A 16,202-nucleotide genomic window follows, 5' to 3' on the forward strand; every position below is an offset into this window, starting at 1 on the left:
CCTGAGTTTAGTTGCCTGCCAGACAAAGGAGCATATACCGTCAACAAAATTCACTGAATACTTAACAGGAGGGAGTCAGGGTGAGGATCAAAAGGCTCTATTCACTAGGAAGGGGCTTCAAGGTGGTTATACTAAGTAGTGATTGAAAACTCCCTCTCTGAATGGAACAAAATGAGTTCTTGTCTGCACATGTTTGGCTTAATCATGTTCCATTAGTCAAAGTATTCTGTACTTTGGTACACTGAGGTTCTGACATACCAGATTACTCACAATTCTGAGTCCTTTATCAGCTTGGGATGTTGGTTGGCTGAAAGTTCATGGTTGTTCAATGACTTCATCTGATTGGAAATAGTCTTGATGAACCCAACACTCAGTTTTGACTTCTTCTATGCACATGTAGCTATAAGTGCAAAATTGTCCTTTTATACACATGATCATGTGATTTATCCCATGTAGAATTTGGGCAGGGGACATACCTGATTTAGCTTGGAGAAGGGCGCAACACGAACTGTATATTGTTAGGGGAAAATTAATGATATTCGGTATATAAAACTCTGAAAAAATATAATTTATCAAATGCCGAAGAAAAGAATTTGGGCTTTACAGTAGGGAAGACTTAGTTTTGTACTCCAATTTGGTCACTGATTTTCTGAACACATTTGTCTTAATCTCAGTTTTTTTTCATATGAAACAGAAAATATCAGTCTTATCAGCTAATGGGATGATTAAATGAGATGATGTATGTAAGCCAGCTCCCTCAGTGTCCTACCTGCTTCTCACGGGATAAACAGTGAATAACTGATAGCTTTTCTGTGGAGCAAACCTCCACCTACATGCACACTGTATATGTGAGTGCCTCCACTGTCCCTGCATACCCTCCTGCACTCTTTGCCTCCTGACAATGTCCCTCACTTCTATACTTGCACCCCCCTTTTCATATATAACTTTTTATTTCTTGTTTCTCCCTGAAAACACACTATTTGCAGATCCAAAAGATGAACTTAATTCATAGTCTTCATTAAAATTAGATTCTATTATAACTTCAGTACAGCGTTCCTGTTTATTATAAGATTCTTAATGCTTGGTGTTGGAAATTAGACTGCCCTGAGGAAGGCAAATCATCAAATGCAGGGGCAAAAGAGTTTTAGATTTGGTAACATCAGAGAACTAGTGTCTTAGATGTCCAGAACCAGTGAATATTACTCCCTTCATTCTCTATCCCCAATACAGGGCCCTACATGGCCTATAGCGTAATTCTAATTTTACTCAAATGGCAACGATCTTCTTTGATACACTCAGAACACTGTGGAATACTTGGTACTTGTTGGCCAAGGCTGGGAGATCTGTCCTTCTTTCTGTGCACAGGAGAAAACAGTGATATTTGAGACCAAGGAATGTGTGTGATTATAAACCAACAAATGCTCAAGTTTCCATAAAACAAGATGAAGAACTGGGTACCCTGTTTCATTAAAAACAAAAAACAAAACAAAACAAAAGTATATACCTTTGAGAATATGTAAGAATCCTGGATATCTGGCCCTGAAGTCTGAGGGAATTTCTTCACCATTTTCTTACCAAATCTAGTTTAAAGCTTTCTCTAATGCATTTGAAGAATTTTTCTAAAGGAGTGACAAAAGTACATGGTACAAAGTGGCTTAGTGTGACTGTAATGTTGTTTTGCAACATTTTAGGCAGGATTGGGACTATAATATTCATTACTGTTTGATATGGTTTGGCTCTGTGCCCCCACCCAAATCTCACCTTGAATTGTATTCCCATAATTCCCACATGCTGTGGGAGGGACCTGGTGGGAGATGATTGAATCATGGGGGTGGTTCAATCATGGTAGTTCCCCCATACTGTTCTCATAGTAGTAAATAAGTCTCAGGAGATCTGATGATTTTATCAGGGGTTTCCACTTTCGTGTCTTGCTCATTCTCTCTTTGCCTGCTGCCATCCATGTAAGATGTGATTTGCTCTTCCTTGCCTTCCACCATGATTGTGAGGCTTCCCCAGCCACATGGAACTGTAAGTCCAATTAAATCTCTTCCTTTTGTAAATTGCCCAGACTTGGGTATGTCTTTATCAGCAGTGTGAAAATAAACTAATACACTGTTCAAAAAGAGCCATCCATGAAAGATGTGTCCAGTATGAACCTTATGAAAGAGGAAACAGAAGATTGCAGTGTGACTAGGACAGGATATGTTATGCTGCATTTTAAGAAAATCCTCAAATCCCAGAGTCTTGAAACAACACAGCTAATTTGTCTCTCATAGAACATGTCCATCACTGGTCAGCAGGGCATTCTGCTGCTGTACACAAAGGCCTAAGCTGACCATCTTACAGCTCCTTCATCTGGAGGGCACATCTTCCTCCTTAGCCCTGCCAGCAGGAGAAATGAAGGCCTTTCAACTGCCTCAGCTTCTTCTGTCTCTATCCCTCCATTCTTCCTGAAAACTTACTATCTGCAGGTCCAAAAGATGATCTTTATTCATATTCCTCATTGGGAGAATGGAAATTGAAAATTGACACCCCTCCCTTCTGCTCATATTTTGTTAGCCTGAACTAGTCTATGGTCATGATTAATTGGAAAGGCACTGGGAAATGTGTGAGAAAATGGAATATTTGGGACAACAGTATTGTCTTTGCCTCAGCCTGCTCTTTTGATCACTGAATATCTATTTACCCCCTATATTAGTCCATTTTCACACTCCTAATAAAGACATACCCAAGACTGGGCAATTTATGAAAGAAAGAGGTTTAATGGACTTAACAGTTCCACATGGCTAGGGAGGTTTCACAATCATGGTGGAAGCCAAGGAGGAGCAGGTCACATCTTACATGGATGGTGGCAGGCAAAGAGAGAGCTTGTGCAGGGAAACTCCCCTTTTAAAAACGTCTCATGAGACTTATTCACTATCAAGAAAACAGCACGGGAAGCCTGCCCCCATGATTCAATTACCTCCCACCAGGTCCCTCCCACAACCTGTGGGGATTTGAGATGAGATTTGGGTGGAGACACAGTCAAACCATATCGTTTAGTCCCTGGCCCCTCTGAAATCTCATGTCCTCACATTTCAGAACCAATCATGCCTTCCCAACAGTCCCTCAAAGTCTTAACTCATTTAAGCATTAACTCAAAAGTCCACAACCCAAAGTCTTATCTGAGACAAGGCAAGTTCCTTCTGCCTATGAGCCTGTAAAATCAAAAGCAAGTTAGTTACTCCCTAGAAACAATGGGGGTACAGGCATTGGGTAAATACAGCTGTTCCAAATGGGAGAAATTGGCCAAAACAAAGGGGCTAGAGACCTCATGCAAGTCCAAAATCCGGTGAAACAGTCAAATCTTTTTTTTTTTTTTTTGAAACAGTCAAATCTTAAAGCTCCAAAATGATCTCCTTTGACTCCATGTCTCATATCCCAATCACATTGATGCAAGAGGTGGGTTTTCATGATCTTGGGCAGCTATGCCCCTGTGGCTTTGTGGGGTACAGCCTCTCTCCTGGCTGCCTTCACAGGCTGGTGTTGAGTGAGTATCTGTGGCTTTTCTAGGCCTATGGTACAAGCTGTCAGTGGATCTACCATTCTGGGGTCTGGAGAATGGTGACCCTCTTCTCATGGCTCCACTAGGCAGTGCCCCAGGGGGGACTGTGTGTGGACACTCTGACCCCACATTTCACTTCTGCACTGCCCTAGCAGAAGATCTCTACGAGAGCCCCGGCCCTGCAGCAACTTCTGCCTGGGCATCCAGGCATTTCCATACATCTTCTGAAACCTAGGCAGAGGTTCCCAAACCCCAGTTCTTGACTTCTGTGCATTTGCAGGCTCAACACCATGTGGAAACTGCCAAGGCTTGGGGCTTGCACCCTCTGAAGCCACAGGCAAGTCCTGCCTTAGCCCCTTTCAGCCATGGCTGGAGCGGCTGCAATGCAGGGCACCAAGACCCTAGGCTGCATGTAGCACAAGGACCCTGGGCCCAGCCCACAAAGCCATTTTTTCCTCCTAGGCCTCTAGGACTGTGATGGGAGGGGCTGTTGTGAAGACCTCTGATATGCCCTGGAGATGTTTTCCCTATTGTCTTGGGGATTAACATTTGGCTCCTCATTACTTAAGCAGATTTCTGCAGCTGGTTTTAATTTCTCCTCAGAAAATGGGATTTTCTTTTCTGTTGTATTGTCAGGCTGCACATTTTCCAAACTTTTATGTTCACCTTCCCTTATAAAACTGGATGCTTTTAACAGCACCCAAATTACCTCTTGAATGCTTTGCTGCTTAGAAATTTCTTCCACCAGATATCTGAAATCATCTCTCTCAAGTTCAAAGTTCTATAAATTTCTAGGGTGGGGCAAAATGCCACCAGTCTCTTTGCTAAAACATAACAAGAGTCACCTTTGCTCCAGTTCCCAACAAGTTCCTCATCTTCACCTGAGACCACCTCAGCCTGAACTTTATTGTCCTATTGCTACCAACATTTTGGGCAAAGCCATTCAACAAGTTTCTAGGAAGTTCCAAACTTTCCAGCATTTTCCTGTCTTCTGAGCCCTCCAAATTGTTCTGACCTCTACCTGTTACCCAGTTCTAAATTCACTTCCATATTTTTGGGTATCTTTTCAGCAATGCCCCACTCTACTGGTACCAATTTTCTATATTAGTCCATTTTCATGCTACTGATATATCCAAGACTGGGCAATTTACAAAGATAGAGGTTTAATTGGATTTACAGTTCCATGTGGCTAAGGAGGCCTCACAATCATGGTGGAAGGCAAGGAGAACCAAGTCACGTCTTACATGGATGGCAGCAGGCAAAGAGAGAGAACTTATGCAGGGAAACTCCCCTTTTTAAAACCATCAGATCTTGTGAGATGTATTCACTATCATGTGAACAGCACGGAAAAGACCTGCTCCCAAGATTCAGTTACCTCCCACCAGGTCTCTCCCACAACCTGTGGGAATTTGAGATGAGATTTTGGTGGGGACACAGCCGAACCATATCACTTCCTTATTCCCAATTTCCATAGACAACCTAAAAGTTCGATTTGATCAATGCACCTGCACCCATTCCAGGATTCACTGAATGCTATGAAATAGTCACCATATCAGGTTAGGACCTGGCTCTTCTTGGTCTGCAGATCTAAGAGCTAAGAAGATGAGTTTTCTGCTGCCCATATAACTAGTACCCAATGGTAAAACAAGAACAGATTAACATCAATAAACACATTCTGGAGAGCCAAGAATGAAAGTTATGAGCATTCACTCTTCTGCTTTATTGGCCTCTTCTCACTAGAAAGAAGGGGCTCTTCTTCCACTTTCTGGCTTTTTCTCGCTGTCTGATAGGGGTCTCATATGTCTAAGTATAATCTATCCCACTGTGTAATTAGTGTAAATGATATTAAAGTGTCTGGTGGGGACGAGAGAGGCGAGTATCTTTGGAAGGAGCAAAGACATTTCCCAAGGAGGAAGAGGTCATAGTGGGAACCCAGGTGCCGCTTTGGTGACATCTCAGCAGGAGGGAGAGGAACCCGACAGGTTGGCTTAGTTTGTATCTCAGGGAGGCCCAGGGGAACTGCCATTCCACCTGTTTTTCCTTTTTCAAGGCTCAGTCTTTCCTTTTTTCTTCCCTGCCTCCCTTACATATTTCTGGAGCACATGCTGTGTATAGACAACACTTGGAAGTGGCCTGTGGATTTATCAGGGAATACGTGATAGTTCTTACCCTGTTGGCACCAATAGTCTACTGGGAGAAATAATTATAATATTGTGTGATAAATCTTAAAAATAGAAATATTATCAATGTAATCTGGGAGGAGAGAAAAGGAAATGGCTAGCCCTAGAACATCAGTTTCTTCAGTGAACTCTTTATTAATTTCTGTGGTATTGTGCTCTCCTGAATCCTTATCTCAAGAAACTCTTTGACCCTTTGTTTTTTGAATGTGCTTTCTCTGTCTCATATATTTGTACTTCTTTTTAATATCCAGAGGAATTTATCATGGGTCTGTTTTTGTCCTCTAGGGTTCTTCAAATCTTTTTTTTTTTTTTTTGAGACGGAGTCTTGCTCTGTCGACCGGGCTGGAGTGCAGTGGCCAGATCTCAGCTCACTGCAAGCTCCTTCTCCCGGGTTTACGCCATTCTCCTGCCTCAGCCTCCCAAGTAGCTGGGACTACAGGCGCCCGCCACCTCGCCCGGCTAGTTTTTTTTTTGTATTTTTTAGTAGAGACGGGGTTTCACCGTGTTAGCCAGGATGGTCTCGATCTCCTGACCTCGTGATCCGCCCGTCTTGGCCTCCCAAAGTGCTGGGATTACAGGCTTGAGCCACCGCGCCCGGCCCCTTCAAATCTTATAAACTGAGGCAGTATGAGAATTTATGGAAAAATATATAAGTAGCTCATAGATTCTGGCAGCAGTGAAAAACCAGACTTGGAAAATGGCTCAGCAGAAGAGAAGTTCCTATTCCAGTAAGATTCTGGGTAGGGCATTACCATGGGAACCTTGATACTAGAGTGGTGGCTGCTGGGACATCTCAACTCTTTTTGCATCTTTAAGTCTCCAGTTCAACACACCAAGTCCTGAGTGGAAGCATCTAATTGACCTCACCTTGATGTGTGTTTACATCCTGGTCACTAGAGGGTAGGGGGAGGGAATAACTGGCTCCTTCTCCCATAGTGAGGGGTGGGGCCCTGCTCCCACCAAGATCCACACAGTAAAGTTTCTTCCAAAATAGGGGAGTATTTGGATATTGAATATATAGACAAGCAACTTCTCCCTCTGTCATTGCCTGCCTCCATTTTATCAGAAAATTCTGATTCATCCCAGATCTTTAGCTCCGGCTCTGACCATCTACACCTGTTTTTCCAAATGCATTCAGGGGCATCCTCTTGGGTGCTCCATGGGATCTAAACTCACATAGGATAATGGCCAGGCACAGCATCCCTCTTCCCCTTCTCAGACTATTTCTTTGAGAATCACCTGAGAAACGAGTTAAAAATGCAGATTTTCTAAACTTCCTCTCCCTCCTCTGCAATGCTGACTTTTGAGCTTCTGGAGGAAAGCCCAAGAGTCTGTCATTTTCAGCAGGTGGCCCAGAAAATTTTCAAATAATGGCTGTGCTCTTTGGGAAACAGGGTTTTCATCTATTACAAATTTTTGCCAATGTTTTCTCTGCTGTATCTCTCAAGTCTTCCCAATCTTTTCCCTAAAACAGTATGTCTTCTCTATTGCAAAGACTACATTCAAGCCATCTTTATTACTAACTTTATACTCTATCTGTCCCACCATCACCAGTACAGAACTTCTCATAGGCCTCTCTACCTATTCTGTGGCGATAGCATCAGGGAGATCCAGGGAAACTACCTTCTACCTTCTGCATCCCTTGGAATTTGTCTGTATTTCCAGAAATTGAGTTTTGTGTGGCTGCTTTGGTTGATACAGTATGAGATAACTGGAGGCCGGACTCGGTGGCTCATGCCTGTAATCTCAGCACTTTGGGAGGCTGAGGTGGGAGGATCACTTGAGCCTAGGAGTTCAAGACCAGCCTGAGAAACATGGTGAGACCCCATCTCTACAAAAAATAAGAAAATTACCCAGGTGTGATGGTGTAAGCCTGTGGTCCAAGCTACTGGGGAGGCTGAAGTGGGAGGATCACTTGAGCCCAGGAGGTTGAGGCTGCAGTGAGCCATATTCATGCCACTGCACTCCGACCTGGGTGACAGAGTGAGAACCTGTCTCAAGAAAAAAAAAAAGATAACTAGAAAGGCACAGGTACTGACCATTTAGAATGGGTACTGACTAGAAGCATTAGGTGACTGATGCAAAAGTGGCCTGAATCCTCATCATACTAAACAGTAATACTTTGACTAGACTTCTGTTTCTGCAACCCAACAGGTTTTCACTAGGGCAGATTTGCATAGGTCATGCCATAAGTCAAATTATTTGTCAATGTGCCCTTCTGGCCCTGCTCAAGGGATGTTCTGTGTGACCTGCAGTGAATATTTACTCTCTTGTTTGGGCACAGTATGGGCACATTATGATCCAGCCTTTATGATCTCCTTTGGATCTTTCTTTTCAAGCGTGATGGTTTGAAGGATTGTTTTGTACCGTGGAACTATCCATAGAAAATTATTTTGAGGGTTCTTCTATTGTTCACTAGCCTGGCTTAAAAGTATGGCTTTACTTTCTGTCTTTATGGTAAGCGAGAGGTTAGAAGGATATGCTTTAATAAGGAGACTGCCTTCCTCTACACTGACAGTATTTTATTAAGAGGATTAGAACATTTTCTTTGTCTTGTATTTTATACATTGATATGATTTTATGTCCTCTCTCACCTTGAAACTTTCTTTGTAGATTTTAATTTAAAAGGCGAAGAGGTAGGCCTCAATTTCCTTGATTCTTTGAACTCTGAGTTGGAAGATGATGGTAGTAAATCATTGGAGGCTCAGAGGTGAGAGAGTACCATTTGTTCTGGGAGGACTCGACGTCGTAAATTTGTCCTTAGACTTACAAGAATGTTAAACACCAAAGAAAGAAGCCTACATGATCTCTATTCTCGACCTCGAGCAAGAACACACAGTCTCACTGCTCCCTTATGTTTATGCACTAAAGCTCTGCTCTTCATGGTCAGTCAGAGCAGTACAACCAACAGCTCAGTGCAAAAGCTGAATAATATGGGAACGTATCCTGAGCATTTCCAATTTATTTAATAACGTATATATGAATCTAGGTTCACATATTCAGATAAATGAGAAATACTATCTTTTTTTTTTGAGATGGAGTTTCACTCCTGTTGCCCAGGGTGGAGTGCAATGGTGCGATCTTGGCTCACCGCAACCTCTGCCTCCTGGGTTCAAGCGATCCTCCTGCCTCAGCCTCCTGAGTAGCTGGGATTACAGGCAGGTGCCACCATACCCAACTAATTTTATAATTTTAGTAGAGACAGGGTTTCTCCATGTTGGTCAGGCTGGTCTCAAACTCCCGACCTCAGGTGATCCGCCTGCCTCAGCCTCCCAAACTACTGGGATTACAGGCTAACATCTTTCTTTATGTGCTCCAAATCAGTCTAATTAGAAATTGGGCATGTCATACTGAGGGGTTCTCTAGGGTCCTGGGCCTTATACAGGAGAGAGCACCTACTTGTCTGTTATTTGTCCTTATAGATCATCAGAGACATCTGCTCTCCTTGTCTACACATTCTCTTTAGGTATGAGATCTGTCTGCTTGGGAAAACAAGATATTCTGTAAACTGGTTCAGTGGTCCTATCTCTGTGGAAGCAGCACAGTCCTCTTCTCTGAGGTCTCGCTTCTCCTCGCTGGCACTCCCCACCTCCTCAGCCCCAGGACAGATCTTTCTTTTATGAAGCTCCTTCCTGCTGTCTGCTTTGTCTCTCCATTCTACAATTTCCCTGAAACCTTGTTCTTATACAGAATCATTAATGACAAAAATTTAGTTTCCCTTTCGTTGAGAACACAAGGACAAAGGCTCAGAAAGGGAGGGGTCTATTTGCATCTTACCCTTCTAGTGTAGCAAAGAAAAAAAATAAAGAAGGCTGATACTAGAAGTCTCATATCCTAACAACCAGGCATTTGTTGAGTTCCTACTATGTATAACACTCAGTATACTTTCCTTCTTGTGAATTGGTGCTCATGGTAGCTTAGGCACTCTGTTAAGCATTGAAGGCATATGGTCGTCCTTGCCTACATCAGGTGGGGTTCAGGGTGCAGTAAAAAAAAATCAGTTCTTGCAAATTTAAGCAAAAGGGGCTGGGTGCATCAAAGAAGTCCCCACTCCCTCTCCGCCCCCATACACTCAAAAAAAAGAAAAGAAAAGAAAAAAAAAATGATGTGGAGTTAGCCAGATGAATGAGAGAAAACACTTAAGAAATATGTGGGGGCCAGGTACAGAAAATGAGGAAAGGCAAATAACAATGAATAATCTAGGCTCTGCCCTCAAAGGCCTTTACAGCTCGGTGAGGAAATGGGCCTTTATATATATAATACAAGGCAATGAATGAAAGGAGGCAAAGCTAGTCCCAGTTCTGCTTGGAAATTGCAGCATCAGGGCTTTTAGAAGAAAAGTTGGTCTTGAGCAGCATATAACCTTTAAATACTAACACAGTGGTAGAGTTCATGTTCAAATTATCTGGACAGGTCAAATCTGTCTGGACAAGGGAGAAGAGTAGGCTGCCTTGGGTAAACAGTAGAACATTCTAAATGGAGAAGCCACTTTAAAATTCTCTTCCTTGAAACCTTGCATGGTCAGTGGCAAAATGTCATAGCTGAGTTTGGAAGAAGACATACTATTTGCATTGATTAAATCATTTTCATTAATCAGGGCAGTTAATATTGTAATGTTACAATATTACAATGTAATGCTACATGCTGGATGGATGTGTTGTTAGATACTATTGCTACTTATCAAATAGCAACACCTGATCAATCTGGAAGAATAACTTATTAAGGTATTCATCTGTATTTTAGCATCATTGCCATAAACAAATCAGAAAGAATGGTAGCTATCATTTCTTTGTGGACAACTCAACCCTCTCACCCCACACATCAACATTTTCTTTACGTAATTTGAACCTAAGACCGGGGATGGTAACAGTGGGGTCTTTGCTGTCCCTAGAGCAGATTTAGAGGAGTGCATTCCCTCAAATCTTTGAATCACAGTGTGGAGGAAAAAGGTAAGGGCTTTGAAGAGGCTGATGGGCCAAACCTGGAGGATAGTTTATCTGCAGTGAGAAAAGGAGTAAGTTCACCAAACCATTTCTTTCTCTCTCTTTTTTTTTTTGTTAGTTTTTGTCTCATAATCATAAACTTAACTCTGTAATCTAGCTAGATGTGGAAGAGAATAAGGAAAATATGGAACTCAAAGAACTGTAGCAAGAGCACAAAGATTATAGGATACTGAGAGCAAATAGGGTAGAAGGGTGCTCTCCTGAGCTGCAAAAGGAATGGTCTGGTAGCTAAGGTAAAACACAAATCAAATTTATTAGATTCGCCCACAGTCAGCAGTGATGATCTTCTTACTGGTCTTGCTATTCCTAGAACAGAAGCACTCCATGACTTCCACAATGTTCATGCCATCTTTCACCCTGCCAAAGACCACACGCCTGCCATCCAGCCACTCAGTTTTGGCAGTGCAGATGAAAAACCGGGAATCATTTGCGTTGGGCCCAGCATTTGCCATGGACAAGATGCCAGGACCCGTATGCTTCAGGATGAGGTCCTCATCATCAGATTTGTCCCTGCAGATGAACTTGCCACCAGTGCCATTGTGGTGTGTGAAGTCACCACTCTGACACATAAACCCTGGAATAATTCTATGAAAGCAAGAATCCTTATAACCAAATCCTTTTTCTCAAGTTCTCAGAGCAAGACAGTTTTCTGCGGTCTTTGGAACTTTGTCTGCAAACAGCTCAAAGGAGACGCTGCCCAAGGGTTTGCTATGGCGATGTTGAAGAATACCGTGAGGTTGAACGTGGCCAGTGGCAAGGGGCTCTGGGTAGCATGGGTGGCATATGCAAATCTCCCCCCATGACTATTTCACGTGTGTATGTGTGTGTGTGTGTGTGTTTGTAATCTGTGAATGGTACAGATCCATGCCCCATTTACACATTTCTTCCTATTTGGTTAATAAAATTCTGTCTGATGTGTGAATGCCTGGGGTGGGAATAGGAGATTAACTCTGAGATCCATGCTCCTGAGGTTTATCAAGAAGGATTGCTAGGCCTAGGCTTAGAATAATGAAATACACCACCCATCTGTGAATGAATGATGTGGGCTCAGACAGTGAGCATCTCAGCAGCAGTCTGCATTAAAGACTCTTGTGCCCCAAACATCACTGAGTTTGAGTTTCTCAACATGCTGTTGCTTGAGAGCTAAAGATCACATTTAATTTGATTCAGGTGTTATTACCAATAAAATAATCTATAAAGAAGTTGCAAGACTGCTTGCAAGGGTATATTAAAATGAAGAAGCCAAGTTCTTTTTTTTTTTTTTGAGATGGAGTCTTGCTCTGTCACCCAGGCTGGAGTGCAGTTGTGCGATCTCAGCCCACTGCAACCTCTACCTCCTGGATTCAAGTGATCCTTGTGCCTCAGCCTCCCTTGTCCTTGTAGCTGGGATTACAGGCATGCGCCACCATGCCTAGCTAATTTTTATATTTTTTAGTAGAGACAGGGTTTCACCATGTTGGCCATGCTGGTTTTGAATTCCCGACCTCAGGTGATCCACCCACCTTGCCCTCCCAAAGCGCTGGGATTGCAGGCGTGAGTCACCGTGCCTGGCCAGAAGCCAAGTTCTAATTGTGAGTTCTGTAAATACTTAGAGCTTTCTGATGTGGCTGTGGAATAGACTGGTGTCCAATAGAACGTTCTGCAATGATGGAAACGTTCTAGATCTGCACTGTTCAGCCCAGTAGCCACTATATGTGGCTATTTAAATTTAAACTTTTAATTAAAATTAAATACAATTTTAATTCCTAAGACACACTGGCCACAATTCATGTGCTTGGTAGACACATATGGTAGTGGCTTCCATATTGGATAGTTCTGGAATCAAAAGAGTCTTTTGTATAGGCGATCTTTAGAGCTGGTATTTGGGAAATAGTTTTCAACTTTTCTGCTAAGTCTGATAGATTAATCGACTGGAAGGGGCTGCTTGAAGCATTGTGTGGGAAGGACTTGCAATCATATTTAGATACACTGAGAGAGAATGTTGTGGTAAATGGTAATCTGAGTGTGGGAATGAGGTACAGTGCTATGGTTTAATTATTTACCTTTTCTCGTTTTAAACTTTTCCTTGCATCAGAGAGAACATGTATGTTGAGGAAACCATTCAAAACCTCGCTTCCCATGTGATCCTGCTTCCCATCTGTTTGGATCAGCTGCTGTCTCAAGGAGACACCTGTTTCTACTCTTCGTTAAGGGTGGGGACAGTGAGTGCGCCCCCGTCCCTTTCCCCACAAATCACATACTGTCACACAGTGTAATATAGTTGATCAGCAAACTTTCCTGTCCTGTTCTCCCTTGCAGACTTACATGTGGGATCCTCTGAGAAGACTCAGGGAGATGGGAACTGGGCAGGCAAGCCTTGATTAAAAGGAGTAAATGGTGAAGGAAAGAACCGCTTTTTCTGTCCTCATTCCCCTATAAAATTGACATATTTTTTTCCCCACTGAGAACAACAGTAACATCTCTGGTAATGTTATGCTACCATGAACTAACACCTTCCTTTCCTTCCCTATTTTGAACCCTTGGGTGGTTTATCTGGCCATCACACATCGTGATTTTTGGAAGAATTAAGTACATTGACCTCTTGCTGTTAGCATTTCTGTAGTTTGCTCAAGGAGTTTATTTGGGGAAGGGAAGACAAAAGGTTCATAAGAATAATTTCTTTTTATTTTACTCCCTTATTGTGTATGAGTCAATTTTTTTCCCAATAGCTATGACCTTCTTACAGTAAGGGACCCTCCCGCAAGTAAGGACTTAAAGTATGAGTCTATTTTTTTCCCCAATAGCTATGACCTTCTTACATTGGCGTCTAGAAGAGAGGTTGACAAAAGCCAACATGCAATGTAGGATTTATTGAACTGAGGTGCCTGGGATTTAACGGAAAGTCTTGTATTTAGGACTGTGTCAATGGTACACTATCTGATTTTCCCCACTTCAATGACTAAATGAAGATTAACTGAGACATGAACCCAATTCAGGCTGGACTGCCAATAGCTACCCCAGAGTTGCTGTTTAGCCCTGGTACCCTAATAATGCTGCTTGTATCAATCCCCCATTTTTTCAGTACTTCACCATCAGGATACCGTCCATAGGGTTTGCAGATGGTGGGCCCACTGAACTGAGCTGAAAATGAAGATGTAACGTTTACAATGCTACTTGGCCAACCAGCAGTGGAAATATACACACTACTTGTATACATGTGGAATATACACATCATAGTTTAGTAAGGTTTGGCTGCCACCTGGTGGGGGAAATTCTGCAGTGTGTTCATTTCAATGTCAAACACATAAGTAAGACTCAAGTCATGAGTCACCTAACTGTATGCTCGGATGCTTAAGATATTCCAAAATAGTTCCGTTGCCTTAAAGGAATTAAAGACTTATAATTGTGGTTGTGTTAGGGCATGTACCTGCTATCTGCAGATATGATTGCTCATTAACCAAGTTAAGACTCAGGCCCCAGAGTCTTTGTCTTCAAGGGTTCTTTCCAGCTCTGAGGTTGTGTCAGTCTTCACCTAGACTTTGAGAATAAACTTGAGGCCAGAATTATTAAGATTCTTATTGCCAGCTGGAGCTAACACACATTCCACCAATTCCAAACCGGGTGTGAAATCTCCTAGAAACCATCCACTCTTAGAACAGATCTCATGGAACAAATTACAACAGGAAGGAATCCTCACCTCCCTTTATCAGAAAATAGCCCTGTAAGCAAGGAGCATGTAAAGAAGTAGAATGGAAAAGCACGCAAGTTAAGTTTTAACAATGCTAAGTACCTGACAGATTTTCCTTAAGTTGATTCTTTTTTCTAACCAATGGCTAAAAAAAAAAAAAAAAAAAAGGAAAATTATGATCTACTTTCTTTCGGTTGTGGAACAATAAGTAAGACATCTTGATCTTGTAGAATGACCATATAACAATATGTTGAATCAGATTTATACCCTTCCCAGATTTCCTTGCTTCCTTTTCCTGGGCCACTGGCTGCTGGCTCTATGAAGAGTCCCATCACTGCTGTCCCCTCATGGAATATCACTGTCTACCTTGTCTTCCACCACTTGTGAAGGCCCAGTTCAATGGGCCTAGTCAGGTCAGGTATGGGCACCAATGCCGCTGCAGGTCCCAGCATGCCAGGTTCAGTGAGAGCCATGCTGGAGCCTGCCTTCCCCTGAGAGAGGCCAAGGGAGATCTCACTGAAGAGCCTGGACTCAGCTTTCCCACTGGCTGCCTGGAGGAACCAGTGATAACCCTAATGAAAGTGCAGAGGTAGGCACTGGGTCATAGGCAGAGGAATTCGCTTGGGCAAAGGCCTTGAGAGAGCAAAGAGAGTTTAGAGAACTGCACGTTGTCAGCGTGGCTGGAGTGTGATGAGCAAATGGAAGAGGAAGGCAGAAGACAGATGAGACAAGGCTTTGCAGGATGACCTTGAACCTTAGCCAGTGTCAATGGTAAGCTATGTAAGCCAAAGAGTATTGCAAGCAGGTTCGTGGTTTAAGAACTGGCTGTAGGGTAGAGACATGATTAGAGGGAGACAGAACTTGAGAAAGGGAGACAAGGAGATGGTTGGGGGAATGGAGACTGGAGATGATGGGGGCACTAGGTGGTGGCAATTGACTTGTAGTCAGGTGACCAAAAGTCCTGTTCTGACTCTGTCACTAACTTTGGTTGAATTATTTAAGCCTTCTGCTGTTCCATGTTCTCATCTATGAGTCAGAGTTAAAACTACCTCAGCTGGGTGCAGGGGTGCACATCTATAATCCCAGCACTTTGGGAGGCTGAGGCAGGCAGATCACTTGAGGTCAGGAGTTCGAGACCAGCCTGGCCAACATGGTGAAACCCCATCTCTGCTAAAATACAAAAATTAGCCAGGCGTGGTGGCATGTACCTGTAATCCCAGCTACTTGGGAGGCTAAGGCAGGAGAATCACTTGAACCCTGGAGGTGGAGGTTGCAGTGAGCTGAAATCATGCCATTGCCCTCCAGCTTGGGCCAAAAGAGTGAAAGTCTATCTCAAAAAAGCAAAGCAAAGCAAACAAAACTAAACAAAACAAAAACTACCTCATTCCTAGTCTTTAGAATTAAATAATTTGAATGCACTTACTAATAGGTGCTTCATAAATATGATTTGGGTGTGAAAGGTGTGAGGACGGAGTGGCCTCCCCTGAGTTAGCACAGCTGTCAGGCTAGCTGAGCACAGCCACCACCAAGGCCTCACTAAAGTAGGCCCTAGGTTTTCTGAAGATAACAAGTGATTTACTTGGATGTAAGGAGAGTTATCTTTACATACTGTCTCCACAGGATTAAGGCACCAGAACGATAGCTGGTGATAGAAATGTCAACACCAAAAGGCCGGCAGGACACTAGAAGCAGCAGTGTCAGGATGTGCCAGCTGGCATTTGCTGCATGCTGTGCTATGCGTGTGTGAACACACAGACACATAAACATTGTAATTAACCATCCTGGGGTGATAGTATGTTCATACAGTC

The 16,202-nt window shown here is 42.9% G+C and overlaps 1 protein-coding gene across 1 annotated transcript in view; it reads right to left on the bottom strand.

Annotated features, from left to right (window-relative positions):
- NOBOX (NOBOX oogenesis homeobox) overlaps positions 1 to 14,867 on the bottom strand; it is a 34,153-nt gene extending 19,286 nt beyond the window's left edge. The window contains exons 1-2 of the mRNA XM_011941580.1: positions 14,761 to 14,867; positions 11,049 to 11,312 (exon numbers count right to left, since the gene is read on the bottom strand). Of these exons, the coding sequence (XP_011796970.1) occupies positions 11,049 to 11,312; positions 14,761 to 14,867 (371 nt within the window). The remainder of the gene's footprint in view (positions 1 to 11,048; positions 11,313 to 14,760) is intronic.
- Positions 14,868 to 16,202: the final 1,335 nt, after the last annotated feature.

This window comes from Colobus angolensis, unplaced genomic scaffold (genome assembly GCF_000951035.1).
Source record: "Colobus angolensis palliatus isolate OR3802 unplaced genomic scaffold, Cang.pa_1.0 Scaffold2, whole genome shotgun sequence".
Taxonomy (NCBI): domain Eukaryota; kingdom Metazoa; phylum Chordata; class Mammalia; order Primates; family Cercopithecidae; genus Colobus; species Colobus angolensis.